General features: G+C 44.2%; 1 protein-coding gene across 1 annotated transcript in view; it reads left to right on the forward strand.

The window, feature by feature from the left end:
• The window catches only part of COG2 (component of oligomeric golgi complex 2), a 216,650-nt gene that overhangs the window by 83,088 nt on the left and 111,596 nt on the right, over positions 1-21,966 (forward strand). The window contains exons 11-12 of the mRNA XM_082251217.1: positions 3,089-3,150; positions 21,741-21,892. Of these exons, the coding sequence (XP_082107343.1) occupies positions 3,089-3,150; positions 21,741-21,892 (214 nt within the window). The remainder of the gene's footprint in view (positions 1-3,088; positions 3,151-21,740; positions 21,893-21,966) is intronic.

A 21,966-nucleotide genomic window follows, 5' to 3' on the forward strand; every position in this document is an offset into this window, starting at 1 on the left:
CTCAGGCAGACAGTTAACCAAGCTTATGGTCTCAAGGATCAGGTTCCAACATTTCTTTGCACAGTGTACTCCACCAGGGCTTCAGCATCCAAGCAACAGTTTCTCAGGGTTGCAATATATCATCTGGTCTTCTATTAATATGTTCTCTAAGTTCCACCAGGTAGAAGTTTGATCTGATGCCGTGTTTGAGTGTGAGGTCATTCAGGTGGCTCTTTGAGCTGTAGGCAGTCCAGTCCTTTTTTTGTTTTGTTTTTTTTGGGCCTGTTCGTGTTTGTTCGCTGTGTTACCCACTCTTCATTTAGACTGCTTTTGGATGTCCCGACAATTTTAAGGCTTCCTGTGTAACTCAATAGATGAGAGAAAATAGGATTTTAGTAGTTTGCTTAAAATAATCAATTGAGGGACACATGTCCCACATCTCTTTGTTTATAAATGTTTGTTTGGGACTGCTTGATTATAAAACTAAATTTTGCTGGTAGTAGGAGAGGGGGTTTTTTTTTATTTATTTATTTATTTGCTTTGAATGGTAACAGATAAATCTTAGACTGCATTGCCCTGAAATTTTTTACTTTGTTCCAATACAAGTTCTCAAAGTTGCGGCGGTATTTTAACCTATAGTGATTGGATCTGAGATCTGTTGCTGGTGGGTTTTTGCCAGCTGCTAACATGATCTTGGACATCTAAAACTATCTTGCTGAAATATGAGTCAAAGTTTTTTTTCGTTTGTTTGTTTTAACCACTTAAGCCCCGGAAGATTTTACCCCCTTCCTGACCAGGGCCTATTTTGCGTCTCGGCACTGCGTGACTTTAACGGACAATTGCGCGGTTGTGCGACGCTGTACCCTAAAGAATTTGACGTCTTTTTTTTCCCCACAAACAGAGCTTTTTTTTGGTGGTATTTGATCACCTGTGCGATTTTTACTTTTTGCGCTATAAACAAAACTAGAGCGTCAATTTTTCAAAAATAACAATATTTTTGCACATTTTTTTTATATGAAATTCCCCCCCCCCCAAAAAAAATGTAAAAATCTAATTTTTTTAACATTTTTGGCCAATTTGTTTTATGCTACATATGTTTGGTAAAAAAAATCGCAAAAAGCGTATTTTGATTGGTTTGCGCAAAAGTTATCGTGTTTACTAACAAAGGGAAAGATTTTTGTCGTTTTTGTTGTTGTTTTTTTTAACGCGTAATGGTGGCGATCTGTGTTTTTTTTTTTTTTTTTGCGGTACTGCGACATTGCAGCAGACAGATCGGACCCTTGACTGACATTTTTGACACTTTTGGGGTTACCAGTGACATTACTACAGTAATCAGTGCTATACATATGCACTGTTACTGTAAAATGACACTGGCAGTGAAGGGGTTAACTTTTTTGAGAGGGAGGGGTTGTGTGTCCCTAGGGGCTTGATTCTAACTGTGATTGGCTGTGGCTTGAGGTGTAGGAACAGTCTACAAAAAAAAAATGATCACTATTTTTACACAGGGGAGAATGACAGGCGGCTTGTTTACATCAGCCGCCTGCCTTTTCTCCCTCTCCACCCGACGATCGCGAGTGACCGGCGCACATCGGGTCCGCCGGTCACATGCGCGGGGGGTCCGTGACCGCGCCACCCGGGGGCGCGCGCTCGCTCCCTAGACCCTCCCAGGCTAGGAGTACGTAGTACTACGTCGCTTTGCCTGTGAGGGGCTGACCGCCGCATTAAATAGTCGCGCGACGGTCGGCAAGCGGTTAAATGTCTCACATGGGTTTTTAAATAAATGTGTATTTAGTAAAAAGCACAGCACCTCCCATCCAGCCAACCTAGTGTAGACTTGAAAAAACGGCCTCAGCTCATGAGTCTCCTTTAAAGCCACGCCCCCTGACATGTTTAACTCCACCAACCAGAATAAAGTGGATATAAACCTGATTCATGAAATTTGACTTGGGCACATCTATCTGTAGTGTTTTCTTATCTCTCTTCGGAGCCTTAAATCCTGTAGATTTCTCCTGCTCCATTAGTCTGTTATCAGCATGATAACTTCTGACAAGTTCTCCATCAACTGAGATAAAACCAGGCTGAATCTTGTGTCGGGGTGGGTGCTATATATTAGCACAGTGTTTCTCAACCTTTTTCCAGTTGGGGCACCCTTGAAAAGTATTGTCAGTCTTCAGGCACCCCTGTCCAAGGTTCAGTTCACGTTACTGTATGTTGCGGAACACGTGCAAAATCATGCTCACTCCTGACACGCAGACAAATGCTCTGCTCCTTAGGGGTGCTATTAATTCTTAATGGTACCCCACACATTGGAAAACATAGGGTGCTTTTGGTGCTGCATAATTAAAAAAAAAAAAAAAAAAGGCCCAGGCACTTCTTTCCCTGCATTTCTGCCAATAGGGAAGCCCATTAAAATGACATGGCTGCTCTACACGCAGCCATGCAGATGTGAACCAAGGGCTTGTTCACTTGTCAGGTTGGAGGGGTGGTAAAACCACATGGTTGAGCTGTTTTTACCACCCCCAACTTCTCTCCCTTTAGCTGCAGAAGCAGCAGCTGGGGGGTGTACACATGCTGTGCCTGCAGCTGGAGGTATATCCAGGGTGAATGGGGCTGCACTGCAACTACCCCGCAATTGCCTCTGTACCACCTGCCAAATGCTTCTAAAAAGCAATCTGAGCATGGATTGCATTTCAGAGGAGCAGCAGTCCTTGCTATGGGGGAACCCAAGCCAAGTCACAGCTCCGTGTCCATTCAGACACGGAGCTGTGACCGTGAGATGGCCCCGCCCCCTCCCTCCCCTGATTGGTTGACTGATTTTGATAGCAGTGGGAGGAAGTCGCACCGCGCTGCGATCTCAGCCAATGAGGAGGGGAGTCCCGGGCAGCTGAGAAAATCCTGCAACATCACTAGATAAAGATGGGCTCAGGTAAGTATTGGGGGGCTGAGGGGGGCTGCTGCACACACAGTTTTTTTTTTTTTTCTTGATGCAAAAAATGCTTTCGGATAAAAGAAAAAAAACCTTCTGCCTTTACAATACCTTTAATGTAACTTAATGTAATCATTGTGCTTTTCTTGGAAGTAATTGTTACCTTTTTTTAATCCTTCCAAGGTTTAAGGAAATAGCAGGACGTTTAGAATCTGCATTAGTATCTCCCCTGCAAGAGGTTTCAGGTATATTTTATTTATTACAAATTAATGTATTTGAGTGTATTTAAATCTTTATATTTCCCTTCATTTCTGTATAAAATAGTAAGCTTAGCAAACTGGGAATCTGTTATTTATGTGAAAAATTGCTTGTTTTTAGGAAAAGACGGGAAGGCCTCGTATAGACTTGAGGTTGGAGGCAGCAAAAATGTGCAGTTGAGCCGCATTTTTGCCGCCCGCCAACTGAAGACGAATATGTTTACAGGCTGTGGCCTCGATGCTTCGCTTCACAGCCGTAGCTAAGTTGACCCGACAGGTATTGCATGGCGAGTGTCACATCCCTTCCTCAATGCCTGTCCATAGCCTCTGGAGAAGAATCTACCTAAATATTTTTTGCAAGATGTTTGGCGCTCTTTTAGGTGAGATGGTCAAAATTGTCCAGATTGAGCCTCATGCCTTTGAATAAGAGCAGATCTCTGTAGACATCAACATCAGACATTTGATAGCACAAAGGAGGAATAAACAAACAAACCAAACATACACAAGGTGCTAATGGACATTTTTTTGGCCATGGTCTTTATTTAAGGGCTAACCCCAGTTTAACAACAACTAATTCACCAATTTCAATTTCAGAGATTTTTAAAGGCACATACGCCACCAAAATAACCACTTCCAATGAATCAATTCTTGATGTCTATCCAGACTAGACTGAATGACAAATTGCTACTAAACAAAACACCATGACATGTTACGAATAGTATGATAGGACGAGTGGGAGCACCAACCTAGGTTTACCTCAGGTAGACTTGCTGCCAGGGGGGGAACAGAGCTTTTATACGTTACATCTCACAGTCCTAATCCCGCCACAAAACCCCAATAGTAAGCTGTTGGGGGAAGATTCTTGTTTTAGAAACCAAGGTGGGCAAGGTTTGTATCGAAGGGCTAACCCCATATTAACCACTTGCCTACTGGGCATTTATACCCCCTTCCTAACCAGGCCAATTTTCAGCTTTTAGCGCTCTTATACTTTGAATGAAAACAGTGTACCCATATGACCCATACTAAATTGTCCTTTTTTTGCACACAAATAGAACTTTCTTTTGGTGGTATTTAATCACCACTGGGTTTATTTTTTTTTTTTTGCGCTAAAAATAAAAAATAAAAAAGACTGAAGAGTTTGTATAAAAAAAAAAAAGCATTTTTCTTTTTCTTCGTTTGTTATAAAATTTTGCAAATTTTGCCATAGTGACATCTTTCCAAGCACTCGATGTAGTATGATGAATTGGGAAAGCAGTAACTCTCCTGGTATATGTAATCTTATTAAGAACACTGAACTGACTGAATTGCCTTTTCCTTTTCAGGGCGAGCGCCTGTTCAGGGCTACCCTGGATGACATCATTAGGAGTCTGACAGGGGGTAAGAGTACCTTTCCCCCCACAGTCTGGGAAGGGGAAGGTGCGTTGGATTTCCTTTTCAGCCCAAAGAAGTTTTTTCCTCCCTTAGGGACTTCAGAAAAAGGTTCCAAGCCCCTCAAAGCCTCATTGCCAAACCAAGGCCACTAGAAACCTCCCAATCAGAGAGCAGGCTTCTCCAGACCTGCTGAAAAGGTTCCTTCAGCATGAAGGTTTGGCCCCCATCCATATCTGGGGTGGGGGAATGTCTTAGCTGTTTCCGAAGCCGTGGACCTCCCGGGTCAATGAGGTGATTGTATCTATTTCCAAGATAGAATTCTGTTCTTGTCCTCTGGAAAGGTTCATTCCTTTAAATGTGCATCTGCCCCTGCATCAGCTGCAAGCTCTCTTGTGAGCAGTGCAGGACTTGTCCCAGGGTGTGATTGTTCGGATGTTGGAACCTTTTCGGGGATTTTATTCATACCCTTTCTTGGTTCCCAGGAAGGAGGACAAGTTCATCTGATTCTGGACCTCAAGGCCCTGAACTGTTTTATGCGGGTGTAATAATTCTGGATGGAGTCCTTTCCCTTCTATCCTGTTTTAAGGTTGCTCGGTTTGACAGCCTTGCTGTTGAGAGGCAAGTGCTGAAGGACCTGGGCTTGTCTGGCTCTGTGATTCCGACCATGTTGAAAGCAAAGAAAATCTACATCTTGAAAGCTTTATCATCGGACGTGGAAGGCATACATTTCTTGGTGTGAGGTTTGAGGAGTCTCTCCTCTATTCCTTTCGGTGGCTTAGATTCTGGCCTTTCTTCAATGGGCTGTTGTTCAGAAACTGGCTTTGAGCACCGTGAAAGGCCAAGTGTCTGCCTTGGCATTCTTTTTTCAAAGAACATTGGCTTCCCATTCCTTGGTGCATACATACTTTCAAGGGGTTTTTCATTTTACTCTGCATGTTCTCTTTTGCCACTGTGGGATTTGAACCTGGTTCTGTCGGTTCTTCAGAAACCTTCCTTTGAAAACATATGGGAGATCCCTTTACTTATGCTGTCACAAAAGGTGGCTCTCACCTCTGTTCGGAGGGTGCCGGAGTTGGTGGCTATGTCTTGTCATTCTCCCTATCTGGTAATTCACAGGGATAGGTTGGTCCTGTGATCACAGTCATCATTCCTTCCAAAGGTTGTCTGATTTTCATTTGAATGAGGAGATGTTCTGCTGTCCCTGTGTCCCAGGCCGGCTCATCCAAGGGACTTTGCCTTGCATACACTGGATGTTGCTCAAGCTATTCGGGTCTATTTGGCAGCCACTGAGTCCTTCCAGAGGTCATACTCGCTCTTTGTGATACAGATGGGCTGCGGAAGTGGCTTCCAGCTTCCTCTGCTACCGTTTCCAGATGGATCAGCCAGACAGTGACCCAGGCTTATTCACTTAAGGGTCAGGTTCCCCCCTTCCCTGTGACCACACATTCTACTCGGGCACTTAGTGCCTCTTGGGCCTTCCATCAGGCGGCAGTGGCACAGGTGTGCATGGCGGCCACTTGTTCGTCGGTGTGTACTTTTTCAAAGTTTTACAAAGTGGATGTTTTGCCATCTGCGGATGCCTCCTTTGGCCGCAAAGTTTGGCAGGCTGAGATTTAGAGGGTCTGTTTTTCTCTCTTGAGGGTGTATTTCAGGTTGGACTTCTGTTAGTCTAGTTGAGCTACTATAACCTGGATTGGCTTGTGTTTAGCCTTAAGTTTATTCCCACCCTTCATGTTTGCCACTGCTTTGGGATGTCCCTATGGTACAAAATATGGAGCTGTGTCTGTCAATGAACAAAGGAGAAAATAGGATTTTTGTACTTATTGTAAAATCCTTTTCTCTGAGTTCATTGAGAGACCCAGCACCCACCCCTCTAAGGAGGTTTTATGCTTCTGTTACTACTTGTTACATAACTTAGTATCTCTAAGCAGAGAGGGGGGTTATGCCAGCTGGGGACGGCCCACGGGGCGTAGCCATATGTTTGTGTTGTCTGCCTAGTTCTACTCCTGCAGAGGGCAGCATAACCCTATGGTACAGGATATGGAATTGTCTGTCAATGAACTCGGAGAAAAGGATTTTACAGCGAGTACAAAAATCCTTTTTTAGACTTACCTTAAAATCCCTTCATTGATGGACACAGCACCCACCCCTCTATGGAGTTGTATTACTTCTGACACTGCTTGTTAGAAAACTGAAGACCTATAGCAGAGAGGGGGAATATACCACCTAGGACTGTCCATAGGCATAGCCAAGTTCTTATTTTCTGCCTAATGTCCTACTTCTGTAGGTGGTCATTATAAAAAATGGCTCAGAACCCTGGAGAGCTGTATCCGTCAATGAACTCTGAGAAATTGATTTTACGGTAAGTCAAAAATCCCATTTCTAGCATAGGGAAAAAAAAACACAATTCAGTCTCAAATCGCATAAGAAGACAAGTAGGCACTCAATGAAGTTGGATGAGAAGCGGTAGAGACATAAATACATACACACTCATACACCCACACCCATATAGGTTGAACTGGTTGAACTTAATGGACAGAACCATTCATGTTTCTTGGTTTATTCTGGTGGGCTATTGTATTGTCATGTAGATTTGGAAGATTTTTCACCAGGACTTTTTACATTGCACCTATTTCACTAGACTCAGAAGTAGTCAGTCAGGAGGGAGCCAATGACAGAAGGCAGTATTAGGGTCAGCAGCGACAGTAGATCCATAACGTCAATTGTGGGGTCTGTGCTGGCAAACCCCAAACCAAACAGGAATAAAAATAAGCACCATTCCACAAAACTAAGAGGGGTATATGCAAATGCCAGGAGCCTAGCTAATAAAATGGATGAGTTGGAAATGTTAGTACATGAGGAGGACATAGACCTTGTAGGAATAACAGAAACTTGGTTTGACCCCTCACATGACTGGCTGGCCAATATCCAAGGGTATTCTGTGTACCGGAAGGACAGGGTAGGAAAAAGAGGGGGAGGGGTATGTCTCTATGTCAAGAATAATGTAAGGGTGATAGAGAGGAGTGATGATATGGAAGGGATAAGTACGGAGTTAGAATCCGTGTGGGTAGAACTCCATAGGGAAGAAGTAAAGGGAAAAGTAATTGTGGGGGTTTGTTAAAGGCCACTCAACCAAAGGGAGGAGGCAGAGCTGGAATTTATATCACTGTTGGGTGGGGTGGAGTGGCAAAGCTGGGATCAGTCATCATATTAGGGGACTTCAATTATCCTGACATTGACTGGGAAGGGGGGACTGCACACTCACAGAAGGCCCGTCTCTTCATGGAAACCTTACAGGACAACTACATGTCGCAGTTGGTGGATTCTCCGACTAGAGAAAATGCAGTGCTGGGTCTATTAATCACTAATGACCCAGACCTAATCTCGGAGGTAGGAGTCTAGGACAACCTGGGCTCTAACGATCACAGGATGATCGCATTTAGCGTAAATAACAATATAACAAGGCAAGAGGGGAACATAAGAACCTTCAACTTCAGGAGGGCAAACTTTCCCAAATTCTGCTCAATGATGGAAAGGGTAAACTGGGACCAAACTGACCACGGAGGAAAAATGGGAATGCTTCAGGAACATATTAAACAAATGCATCAATGCACTCCGGTGGTAAAATAAATTTAGAAGAGACAAAGCCAAACCTGGCTGGCTAAACCGTAATGTTAAAAAACTTATTAGAGGAAAAAAAATGGCCTTCATGAAATATAAATCCGAGGGCACAGGATCGGCTTTCCAGCAGTACAAGGAGGCAAATAAGAAAAGTAAATACAAAATCAAAATGGCTAAAATCAACTTTGAGAGACAAATGGCGGAGGATAGTAAAAAGAACCCAAAGAAATTCTTTAAATATATCAACAGCAAAAAAACTATGACAGAGCATGTTGCACACATAATTAACGAAGAGGGAAAGATGGTTACAGAGGACACTGAAAAGGCAACCGTGCTTAATGCTTTTTTCTCCTCAGTCTTTACACAGGAAAAGGAGGGGTACACTGACCATGACTGTATGGTTAACAGTAATTCACACGACTTGCCGCTATGGCTAACAGAGGGGGAAATCAGGGAAAGGCTGGATAAAATTTAACACCAAAAAATCGCCAGGCCTGGATGGCGTACATCCGAGAGTACTCAAAGAAATTACTAAAACTATAACTAGACCACTGTTCCTGATCTTTGCTGACAGTATTATGACAGGAAATGTACCAGGTGATTGGAGGAAAGCTAACGTGATACCGATATTCTGGGAAATTATAGGCCGGTCCGCCTGACATCGATGGTATGTAAACTGGAGGGGGTGATAAGGGACTATATTGTAGAGTTTGCTAAAGACAACAACATCAGCAGCAGTAATCAGCACGGGTTTACGAATGGGCGTTCTTGTCAAAATAATCTGAACATTCTATGAGGAGGTGAGCTGTGAGCTAGATAGGGGGAGACCAGTGGATGTGGTGTACCTGGATTTCGCTAAGGCGTTTGATACAGTTCCCCACAAGGGCTTAATTTATAAATTAAGGTCTGCAGGCATCGACCACAAGGTTTGCTCTTGGATACGGAACTGGCTAAAAGGACGTCTCCAAAGGGTGATAATAAATAACGCATACTCAGACTGGTCTGGGGTGGTAAGTGGGGTCCCCCAAGGCTCAGTCCTGGGACCAACCTTGTTCAATTCATAACCATTAGTTATATATCAGTTTTTGACACAAAATTGGGCAGGGCAATAACTACACAGCATGAGGCAGATATCTTACAGAATGACCTGAACAAAATAACAGAGTGGGCAACGACATGGCAAATGAGGATTAATGTGGAGAAGTGTAAGGTTTTACACTTAGGGACTAAAAACATAAAAGCACAATACACTCTAGGGGGGGAACCTTTGGGGGGGAGTCAAAAATGGAGAAAGATCTGGGAGTCTTAGTAGAGGATAGACTAGGCAATAGCATGCAATGTCAAGCGGCAGCTGCCAAAGCCGGCAGAATATTAGTATGCATAAAGAAGGGAATGTTTTCCAGAGATAAAACTATAATTCTACCACTTTATAAAACTCTGGTCCGACCGCATCTGGAGCATTCTGTCCAGTTCTGGTCGCCAGTCCTCAGGAGGGATGTGTTGGAGCTGGAGAGAGTCAAGAGAAGGACAACTAAACTAATTAGGGGATTGGAGGACCTTAATTATGAAGAGCGTCTACAATCGCTTAATTTGTTCTCCCTGGAGAAGAGACGTCTGAGAGGGGACATGATAGCAATTTACAAATACCTCAGTGGTGATCTCAGCATAGAAAAAAAGCTATTCAGTCGCAAGGATTGCATGAGGACACGAGGACATACAATGCGATTAGAGGAGAAGCGTTTTAACCTCAGGCAACGCCGGGGGTTCTTTACTGTTAGGGTTACAAAATTGTGGAATTCTCTACCACAAGAGGTAGTTTCTGCGGGAAGTATGGCTACTTTCAAAAGACTCTTGGACATGCATCTCAAGGATCAGAACATTAAGGGGTATGAGAGATGATTAGGGTCACATACACCTACACAGGATGAACTGGATGGACTATTGTCTTTATTCAACCTCAACTACTATGTAACTTGTCTGATATAGGCTTAGATATATTTTTTGTAATTCCTTTATCATATAAAAGGTCATGTAAAGTACAAATAATGGCCAGATCCATAAAAATATGGTGTCAAAACAATCTCCAGTGTATATAAACAAAAGAAAGGCTAATAAAGACCGCTAAGAGAAATTGAGAAGAGGATTTACGACAAAGCTTACATATGGACAGTCCTGCAGACCTGTCTTGCATGGATAAAAACAATGGTGAACTTTGTAGTGAGGTATTATAACCTGTACAAGAGCAAAAAAAACATTCCAATTATTTAACGTATTGAATACAATGAGCGATGTGGCCAGTAGTTGGGAACAAACAAAAGGGTGGACACCGGCCAACAAACCCCAGGGGGAGGTTGCTTAAAAGATCAGACATCCAGGGCCAATGGTCACCAACAAAAACAGAGAGGTGGGTAAAGAGGGAGGGGAATAGAACGAAGTAGGGTGAGGCGGGACCAGGAGAAAGACAAGGGTAGGATGGAGGAGGGGGGACAGGGAGAAGGGTAGAGGTAAGGAGCGGTGAAAAGGTCACATGGTCACCCCTCTCCCAAGCAAGGGCTGGGTAGGTGCATATTTGCTGGGAGTCAGACAGCTCATTTAAGGTAGGCATCAGAGTATACAAATTAATTCCAGGGCCTCCAGATTTTGTTGAACAACTTTTCCATGTTGCGCAACATGGCTGTAAGATCTTCCATGTCCCATAGATTAACTTTTGCGAACCAAAGAGCTTTCTTAGGGGGGTCAGCATCACTCCAGCGGAGCAGAATGCAGGCCAGGGCAGCGTTGAGGAGTTGCAACGTAAGAGAATGTTTGTATTTTTTGACGGGTTTGCGGGTTCCTCCGTCAAATGCAATAGGCAGGTCGCATGGTCATTGTGCAAATCAAAAGCCGTAAGATGTTTGTTGACAGCGTTAAATGTTGCCCGGACGGCTGTATTTTCGGACACTTCCAGAAATTGTAGAGCATACTCCCACCTGCTGCGCCACAGCGCCAACATGAGCCGGGGATCTGAGAAAATATACGGTGCAGGGTGCGGACCCTGTGCCATCTGGTGAGGATTTTGTAACTAGTCTTCTGTACCCTTGTGGCGATAAATGACTTTTGGGCAAAATAGAGAATCTTCCTCCTGAATAGGAGTAAGGCTCAGACCATGATCAGATTCCCATTTTGTGAGAAACAAAGGTATATGGTGCGCTACACATATTCTTTTATTACTTTAGTGTTAGCTGCTTAGTTCTAACACACAGCGCAGAAATTTTATTATTGTATTTAATATATAGAGGGAGGACGGGGAGGTGGACCTCCTATCACAGCTTGGAATGGCAGCAAGGATTGGAAATGTCATAATTGGGGATTTTTATTATCCAGATATAGACTGGGTAGAAGGAAACGTGCATTCTTCTAAGGCTCACCATTTCCTAAATGTTTTGCAGGACAATTTTATGGGTCAAATGGTGAACGCACTGACAAGAAACCATGCGTTACTAGACCTACTGATAACAATATCCCTGATCACAAACTGGGGTAGTGGATAAGTTAGAGAGCAGTTAAGCAGAGCTGCATGGACCTGGTGTAGTAAACACAAGGCTTAGATATACTTACCAAGAGTTTAATCCAGTCTACATGGACATCGTGATTGGATTTTCTGGAATTAGTTATTTTGGTGCCATACATTCCTTTAGGAATCTTTAGAATTTAATTTGGTTAATTTGCTGCTGTTAAATGTTGCTCACCCTGCGCTATAGCTGAATGACTGCTACAGCACGGCCAGCTAGTTCTGGGAGGCCGTCGTATGACTGCTTCCCATGCTTGCGCTTCTCGTGTGCCCAGAAGTGTCCATGAGGGCTGGGTCCTTGGGACCCAGCGCATCACAGATTGGGGTAAAGGGCCAATCGCCGTGACCCTTTACCACGTGATCGGTCCATCCAATGACAAATAGATCACTTGTCAACAAACCGGGATCATGCCCAGTTCAGCTCGCACTGTTGCGGTGTTACTTTCTCCCCTCACATGCTGGATCGGGGTGAGGAGAGAGAAACCCTGCATCAGTATGAGTTTGCACGATCCCCAGTTCTCATCAGTGCCCTGTAATGCCACTACAGTGCTCATTAGTGCACATCAGTGCCATCACTGAGTGCTCATCAATGACCTACAGAGCCATCAGTGAGTGCACTACAGTCCTCATCCGCATCAGTGCTGTAAAAATGTGTAAAAAAAAAAAATGCGTTTTAATTTTCTTTCCACATTTTCCAAAAATGTGGGGAAAAAGGCTCTTGCCTCATAGAATATACTTTGGGGTGTTTGCTTTCCAAAATGGGGTAATTTTGTGGGCGTTTCCATTTTCCTGGTTTATCAGGGCCTTCGAAAACGTGATAGGTGCTCCCTGCATGTTGGGCCTCTATATGTGGCTGGGCTATGAAAAAGTCTCACACGTGGTATCGCCATATTCCGGAGTAGCAGAATGTGTTTTTGGGGCATAGTTGCAAGCATGCATATGCTATGTGAAATAAATAGCCTAGTAATATGACAATTTTGTAAGACAAGGGGTCATTTGGGGGTATTTGTACTGTTCTGACTGGTTAGTGTCTCAAGAAATGAGATGGGCCGTCAGTGCATCAGGTGTGATCAATTTTCAATAATTGTGAAGGGTATAGAGTCTACAAGCTTTGGTGCCAAAGACCAAATAATATACACCGATTTGGGTTATTTTTACCAAAGAATTGTAGCAGTATAAATTTTGGTCAACATTTATAAAGAAAAATTACTAATTTGCAAAATGTAATAACCGAAATGAAGAAAAATGCTTTTTTTTTTTTTTTTTTTTTTTTTTTTTTTACAAAATTAAATTTTTCAGTCTTTTTTTATTTAGAGTGCAAAAAATAATAAAAAACCCAGTGGTGATTAAATACCACCAAAAGAAAGCTCTATTTGGGTGAAAAAAAGAAAAACAATTTCATATGGGTACAGTGTTGCATGACTGTAATTGTCATGCAAAGTGTGAGCGCTGAAAGCTGAAAATTGGCCTGGTTAGGAAGGGTTATAAGTGCCCAGAAGGCAAGTGGTTAAAGTATTTCCAAAGGCAAAACTTTTTTTTTTTTTTTTATAATTTTGGATGAAGTGGAGAAGGGATTAGAACACCTGTCAGGTCTTTATTGCGGTCTGTCCTCCCATTAGGGAGATTCACCCCTCTATATTTGTTCTGTTTACCATTATCAAGGAAAATGAAAGTAAGATTTTGATCACACTAATGAAATTTCAGATGCAACTTGAGTTGATCAGAATCACATGACAAGGGAAATGACATTGTGTTTTAATGGTGCCCATTCACATCAATGCAAGTCAGCACAGTACAGTTTTGGAAGAGTTTCTGTACTACTTTGGTTCAGTTCCAGTGCAATCTTGGACATCCAAGTTGCACTTAATAATCACGCTAATCTAATCACAGCAGTGTGAACCTAGCCTAAAAGAAAACGCCAAATTTTGATTTGTCCCCAGAACAGGAATAGTGGGGATATCTTCCAATACCAAGGGATTCCTTTTTTTTAGAGGGATTTTCACTCACTTCCGTGTTGTCTGGGACAGGAAGTGAAGGCAAATCTCCCCAATGGGGCTTAGATGGTAAAAAAAAAAACCTAACGAGGGTTTTATCCCTTCCTTACACTATCCTTAATGAAGACATTTTTGTACATCACTGGACTTCAAATAATTATACCAGGATGATGTCTGCAGCTGCAGGCATCATACCGGTACCATTTTTTAGGGCGATGGTCGGCCACCTTATAAAAGCAATCCTAGCAGCTAACTAGACCCTGGATTGCCTTTACAAGCAGAGGGAGGGGACATTTCTCCCCCTCCTGCCACCTTCTGCAGCTTTACTGGGATCTTCTGTCCCACTTCCGATCCGCTTTGTTCAGTTCTGGGCTATGGTAACCTAGAAGCAATGACCTGACATCACTTCCAGTGTACCCGTATGTAAACACCGCCATTTTAAAAAATCATTTAAAAAGCATTCGAACACATGGATCTTGGTGTTGTAAAATGCTTTTAAAGTGGTTGTAAATCTAGGGTAAAAAAAACTAAGACAAATGAATAATGACCTAGCATGCATTGCATACTAGCTTATTATGAAATTCTTACCTTAGAATGAAGCCCTCCAGTGGCACCTGCACACCACTGAGAAGGCTGACATCTTCCCCAGTGTTTTTTCCGGGTTCGCAGGCTCCGGTGCTGTGAGTGGCCAGAGCCACAATGATGTCACTCCCGCACATGAGTGCGGGAGCCGCCGTTTACGGCATGGTCTCTAATGTCAGGCACAGTAAGCCGGACATTCATACGGCATGCAACGATGACGGCATTGACTTCATGCACTCTGAATATCTCCTAAACTATGCAAGTTTAGGAGATATTCACAGTAGCTGTGATAAGGCTTACCTGTAGGTACAAATAAAAAATAAGACTTTAAGGGCAGAGGAAGGATCTGGGGCCTTTTAGATCCCAGATCTCTCCATAAAGAGTACCTGTCACATTCCTATTGCTGTAACAAAGGATGTTTACAATCCTTGTGACAATAAAAGTGATAAAATGTAAAGGATAAGTTTGCCTTTTAACAAAAAATTACTATTTTTTTGCAGGTTAAAAATATGCATTTAAAGTTTTTTTTTTTTTTTTTTTGTTTCTGGAGCCTGTAAAGCAGGTCTCCTGCATACTGTCAGTGTATCTGTGTGCCCATACATCCTGTAAGGGCAAGCAGCTACAAGCTGACAGGAAGAGAGAATGAACTACCACAGCGCCCCATAACACCATGGTAGTTCATTGAAAGCTACAAGCTGACAAAGTCTGCTTGGGGGGAGCCTGGGGGGTGCAGGGGCCGGTGCTTTTACAACATTTCACAACACCCTGAATATGGGTGTACAATGTTAAGAAAAGGTGAACTTCTCCTTGAATGTGAAAGTGTAAAATTAAGAAAATAAAAAAATGTAGTGCCCCATTGCTCGCATGCAAAGGCGAACACACACGGGTCCTGCATGCATGCATGCAAACTGGAATCGTCCCACACGTGAGGTAACACCGTGAACATCAGATCATGGGCAGTAATTCTAGAACCAGTGTAAATCTGAAGTGATAACCTCTAAAGGCTTTTAAAGCTTCACCAATGGATAGTAAAATTTGCATCTAATTACTCAGCATAACATCATCTTTTATATTTTACAACAAAAGTGGGTTATGTATGTTTTTTTTTTTTTTTTTTTTTTTTTTTTTATCAGTAAAGTTCAAAAAAGTGTTTGGAAAAACTGCTGCTTACAAAATTGCAAAACCCACCAATTTATTCTCTATGGCCTCTGCTTTCAAAAGTATATCATGTTTGGGGGTTCTAAGACATTTTCTAGCAAAAAATACTGGTTGTTACATGTAAACAAAAAGTGCCAAAAAAGGCCTGATCTTCAAGTGGTTAATGTAGAACTACAAGTAGCAAATCGTATTCTAGTACATCTTAAAGTGTACCTCTCTGCAAGACAACCTTTGAAACCAAAGTTTGGCCATATATGGTTAGTTTCTTTTTTTCATTCAGGAATCCCTCAAGCCGGGACAATGTATTCTGACAGTGGCACCCGCCGCAGTCATAATACACTGCTCAGAGGCTGCAGCCGCTGACCAAGACAATTTTCCAACATGTCCCTTCAAAGGAAGTCAATCAAACAATTGGCATCTGCCAAGTGGAGATGGCCACACATAGATTGAAATATGGCTGGTCTATGCTGAACCAGCTAAATTTTGATCTTCAAGAGAGACCGTCCTTATGAACAATATTCCTTTTGCCTACATTCTTAATAAAAAGGACAAGAAACCTCCAATTGTTTGGCAGTGCAGACAACCTTTCCTACTTGCAGGTAGTATGAGTTTTCACAACTTCCTCCATGTCTAGTGGCACTGTTCTCACAAATAAGCAAACCAAAGTCTGTTTTGTGAAAACTTCTCAGGACTCAATTGTATATCTTGCTTTTCAGTCCCTCGCTTTATGTTGTGACTAATGTATACATTCTTCTTGCACAATCTACCACCGCACCTGCTAGGGTTACATTAGGGGGGTTATGAAAAAAAAAAGATAGTAAAAAACAAACAATCCTTAGCAATCTGTGTCTTCAGGAGACACTAAATGGGTTTATAAACTGCAGTGGGTAATGATCAGGATGGTAGGTGAATCAACAAGTATAAAGCTGTACTCGATCCGGCTGCTGAAGCTCAGTGGAGGGTTAGCCATTTATAAAAAAAAGTTACAGCAAAAAAAAAAAACAGAAAAAATCGATTGAGAAAGCGACATCTTCAAAACAGCGCTTTACCGCCAGAACCCACACTTGTATACAGCCTGCACTCCTCCATCTCAGTGAAGCCAGGAGATTTAAATAGTTGCTACATCTGTCATCTGGGAATGGATCCCATCTGTAGGAGTGACCGCTACACTATTCTCCTCCAGCTCTGACACTGGCCATGGTGTGCTGGTTTACGCAGAACTGTCCCCTGCCCGCCTGATGTGCACGAGTACAAACTTGGCATACTGTATGTGAGTTGCAACATTTTGTTTTACATAATGTTACCTATTTTATCACACAAAATCCAGGCTCTTTTCTCAGTTATTGCTTACGTTTAGATGGTGCTGAGCCTTTCTAAAATTTTACATTCTAAAACCAAAAGCCACAAAATGAGTAGAAAAGGCAGGTGTAATGCTCCTGCCAGTCACCTTTCTTTAATGTTCTAAATCAGGGGTGGGGAACCTTTTTTTCTGCCAAGGGCCATTTGGGTATTTATAAAATCATTCGGGGGGCGTACAAAATTATCAACTTAAAAATGTGCCCGTTATATTTGGTCAAAAATTTAATTAACTCACCCCTGATGTGATGGCTGCAACTGCTTCTCTTTGGTGAGGTGTGTGATGTTAGCTGGTATTGATGATGTTGCTACTCGCAACTGGTTTTCCAGGTTTGTGTCGGTCAGTCTGGAGCGCAGTCGACTTTGTGGTGGTAAGTTTTAAAAAGAACTGCTAGCGGGTAATGCTGGTGGGTATAGCTGGCTGGTACTGCTGGTGGGTACAGCTGTGGCTACTGCTGGCTCAGGCTGGTACTGCTGTCTTTTACTGTGCTGTGGGTACTGCAGGCTGGTACTGCTGGCTCAGGCTGGTACTGCTGTGGGTATTGCTGATTCAGGCTGGTACTGTGCTGTAGGTACTGCCTTGGGTACTGCTGGCTCAGGCTGGTACTGCTGGCTGGTAATGTGCTGTGGGTACTGCTGGCTGGTACTGCTGGCTCTGGCTGGTACTGCTGGCTGGTACTGTGCTGTAGGTACTGCTGACTCTGGGTGGTACTGCTGTGGGTACTGCTGGTTCTGGCTTATAATGCTGTGGGTACTGCTGGCTCTGGCTTATACTGCTGTGGGTACTGCTGGCTCTGGCTTATACTGCTGTGAGTACTGCTGGCTCTGGCTGGTACTGCTGGCTCTGGCTGGTACTGCTGGCTCTGGCTGGTACTGCTGGCTCTGGCTGGTACTGCTGGTTCTGGCTGGTACTGCTGTGTGTGCTGCTGGCGGAAAATGCTGGCTAGCAGCGGCGCCGTGCTGGAGGAAGTGGCGATGTTTCCTGTATTGGTCATAGACGGAGTGCATTTGATATCACTCTGCCTGTGACTCACTCAGACTGTCAGAATGGAGCCGGAACTATACAGGAAGCATTGGCTCCGTTCGGACAGATCAGCTGAGAGACACAGACTCAGCTGCATGGGGGGCCGGACCAAATGACTTTGAGGGCCGCATACGGCCCCCGGGACGTAGGTTCCCCACCCCTGTTCTAAATGGACCACACAAATCACAGAAACTGGTTTTGTTTTAGTATTCAATAGTTTTTTATTGATTTTAAACAACACATTGCAGTAGTACAACATAAAATAGAAAATGTAGAAAACATAGGCAAGAGAAAGGGGGTAGCCTGCGAAAAGGCACTCCGTACCCGGACAATACATAAAAAAACACGACTCCAAACAGCATTAGCAACTAGGCAGTCAGTGATAAAAATAAACAGCAAAATACATTAAATCGCAACAGTGGTAGTCCCCTCAATAGGAGATACATCAAGAGTCCAGAGGACTCACCAAGCTCCAATAAGATATCAGCCAGCAGAGGGCTCCCCCCCCCAGACACCCCCAATGGGCACAAACTGTGTCCACGAAAGGGTGAAGCCCCCCCCCAGCCTCCCTCCCCAGAAGGGGAAACCAACAGGCTCCCACCAACGGTCAAATAGTATAAAGAATCCCTGGCCCATAGCAGAAAACCCAAACCAGAGTTCCGGAGCCTGAGTCAAGAATGCCCCTCCAGCAGCCCGACCCCCAAAAGAGTTAATAAACGGAAAAGCAGAAGACAAAAAAAGGAAAAGAAGAACAGCCCACATCGCAATGGGCAGAGAGAGAAAAAACCATGCAAGAAATTAGAAAAACAGAAGAGAGAAGGAAAGAGCCAGAAAAGAAAGGAGACCAAGAGAAAAGCAGATAGAAGACAAAGGCAAACAGCCACCTGTCCCATGTCCCCCCGCACCGGACCCCAATCCACCCAGCCGCCACTACGGAGCCTGTAAATACTCTACCCAGGGGCTCCACACTCGGTCAAATCTACGCTGCTTATCCAAACGGATACTGGCCAACTTCTCGTTAAGCATAATCCACGACATTTTGGTTTTCACATGCACTATATTCAATGCAGGCGTTTTCCGAGCCCGCGCCACAGTCGTTTTTGCTGCCAGGAGAATAAAGAATATAAGGGAACGGGTACTTCTAGGGATCTCAACCGGCAAGTCCGAGAACAACACCGTCTTGGCATCTCTATTGATCCTCTGGCCCGTCGCCGAGTGGATCAGGTTAATCACCCGAATCCAAAATTGCCGAACCTTCGGACAACTCCACCACACATGGTACATATCCCCGTGCTGCCCACAGTGTCAAACACAGGGGGGAGGCACCTGGAAATAATTTGGCCAACCTTGTTGGCACCAAGTACCACCGAGATAGCACTTTATAGTTTGCCTCCACCAGAGTAGTGTTGAGTATCCCCCTGTGCACCATAGTCGACCACCGGTCCCAGTCCTCCTCATCAATAGTTTCCCCCAGGTCAGTCTCCCAAGCTAGCTGATAGGAAGGCCTAGCAGTCGTATCGGCAAATAGCCGGTACAGTTCCGAGATTCCCCCTCCCGTCCCAGGTCGCCCCATGCACCTGTTCTCGTACAGAGTTCTAGTCGTAATGTGTCTGGAGGAGGCGATAGGACTCCCCAGGGGGCATCTTCAGTGTCTCTCTGAAATAAGTAGGCAGTCTAACCCCTCTGTGATCTATAAAGTGACCTATTTGATAAAGTCCCTTATCTATCCACCATTGAAATTGAGAGGCCTGAAGCCCCAGGGGAAAGTGGGGGTTATGAAAGATGGGAGCCACCGGCACATGAGGGGACCGAAGAGGGTATAGCCTACAGGCCACGTCCCAAAGCTTCAAGGAATGGGACAGAGCAGGGCACAGCACTGCCCTCCTTTCCCTGGCAGGCAACCACAGCAGAAGATCCAGAGGCACGGGCCTACAGGCCTGCTCCTCCAACTCCACCCAATGTGGCCTACTAACGGTGATGAAAATCTGGTATAGCTGTGTCAACTGGGCCGCCCGGTAGTAACGCATGAAGTGGGGAACTCCCAACCCCCCTTCCATTTAGATCTGTACATAGTGGAGCGGGCCAGCCTGCTTCCCCCTTTATGCCAAATAAATTTATAGACCAGGGCCTGAAGCTGTTGCAAAAACGACATTGGCAATGGGATTGGGAGAGTCCTAAAAAAATATAGGACCCTTGGAAGGATCGTCATCTTAACGGCAGCTATCCTGCCCATCCAGGAGAGGTCGTGTGTCTGCCAGTGTTTCAGGCCTTGAGACAGAGCGTCAAATAGGGGCGTATAATTCGCCCTGAACAATGAGGTGACGTCAGGAGTCAGCCGAACCCCCAAGTATGGAAGCGCCCGCGGACACCACTGAAAGGGAAAGGAAGCCCGCAACGCTTCCACCGTCGCATCCTCCAGGTTAAAATTCAAAGCTTCCGACTTGAGTTGATTGACCTTGAGGCCAGATACCCCCTCAAATCGCGATAACAGCTCAAACAGGTTGGGCAAGGTGGTGACGGGATCCATGACAAACAGCAATAAATCATCGGCAAACAATCCACACTTATGAGGTCGACCTGAACTTTCCACCCCGTGGATATTAGGATTAGATCTGATAGCTATCGCCAACGTCTCAATAGCAACAACAAAGAGAAGAGGCGATAGAGGGCAGCCCTGCCTGGTGCCCCTCACTATCCCCAGCGGACCCGAAACACCACCATGCCCAACTATATTAGCCGACGGACTGGAGTACAATGCCCCCAAAACATTAAGAAAAGTCGGACCGCAATTCCACCGTGACAGGACCTGAAAGAGAAACGTCCAGGATAAAGAGTCAAAGGCCTTATGAAGGTCCAATGACAGTAGCATGCCCTTGCGGGGAGGGCCCCCATCCCAATTGGATCGTAGCGCCGTGATCAAATCCACCGCCCTTCTGATCTGGTCCACCGCCGGCCTTCCGGGCACAAAACCCACCTGATCAATGTGAATATATTGCGCCAAAAAGGTATTAAACCTGTTAGCATAGATTTTCGTTAGAAACTTAAGATCAACATTGATAAGGGAGATGGGCCTATAATTAGTTGCTTCAGTATGATCCTTGCCCGGCTTTGGTATGAGACAGATGTTTGCTCTGTTGGCGTCCGCATCGAGAGGCGTTCCCTCCCGTAACGCTTAAAAAAAGGTAAGCAATTGCGGAGCCAAGTGGGCTGTAAATTTTTTATAGTAAGCGGCTGAAAAGCCATCCGGACCAGGGGCCTTAGAGGACTTCGCCTGCTTGATCACCTGCAAGACCTCCGCCATCGTGACGTCCCCCTCCAGGAGCTCCCGGTGGGAAGCCGAGAGGGCGGGAAGGCGGATATCTCGCAGGAAGTCATCCACAGCCTCCTTCGTCTCATTTCCCCGAGCACTATACAAAGAGGAATAGTACTCATGGAATATAGACATGATCGCCTGAGGATTCTGAGTGAGCGTTCCATTCGGAAACTGGTTTGTTTTGTGGTCAGTTTGCATCCTTTGGCTGACCATTCACAGCCACAGGACACAGCATGCCTGTAATAGGTCGCATGCCTATTACAGTTCCCAATCACAGCCTGCCTCTTATAACATGCCCCTTGCTCAAGCACAGCCTGCATCTTGGCTGAACAGACTATGGAATACAGGCACACAGTGTCCAGTAACCCCACCCCCCACTATCAGGAAGAAGAGATGCATGGTCACATGACATACCTTTTTAACCTTGTTAATAAAAAAAAAAAAAAAGTATGATTATTTTTGAAACTAAGCAAAAAGCAGTTATGGTGCCTGCATAATTATACCTGTAATAAGTGTCTAGAACATATGCTCACAACTTTAACAATTATTTTAAAGACGACCTTTTATGCATGTTGTTGTTTTTTTTTTTTTTTTTTTTTTATTTAACAGATGGACATACATTTTGCCTTCAAGCTTCCAGTGTCCTATGGACATGTCTGACTACATGCTGGTCTGATCAAATCTTTCTACCTTTACTTGCTCACCGTTTCTGGAAACTGACCCTCCAGCTACTTTCACGTTATTGTATTTTCATTCAAGAGGTAATGAATTCAATTAACATGTTTGTGTTTTGAATGCTACAAGTATTTACATAGTTTGTAAGTGTTCAAGTGAT

Source organism: Pelophylax lessonae (assembly GCF_965119305.1).
Source record: "Pelophylax lessonae genome assembly, chromosome: 3".
NCBI classification, from domain to species: Eukaryota; Metazoa; Chordata; class Amphibia; order Anura; family Ranidae; genus Pelophylax; species Pelophylax lessonae.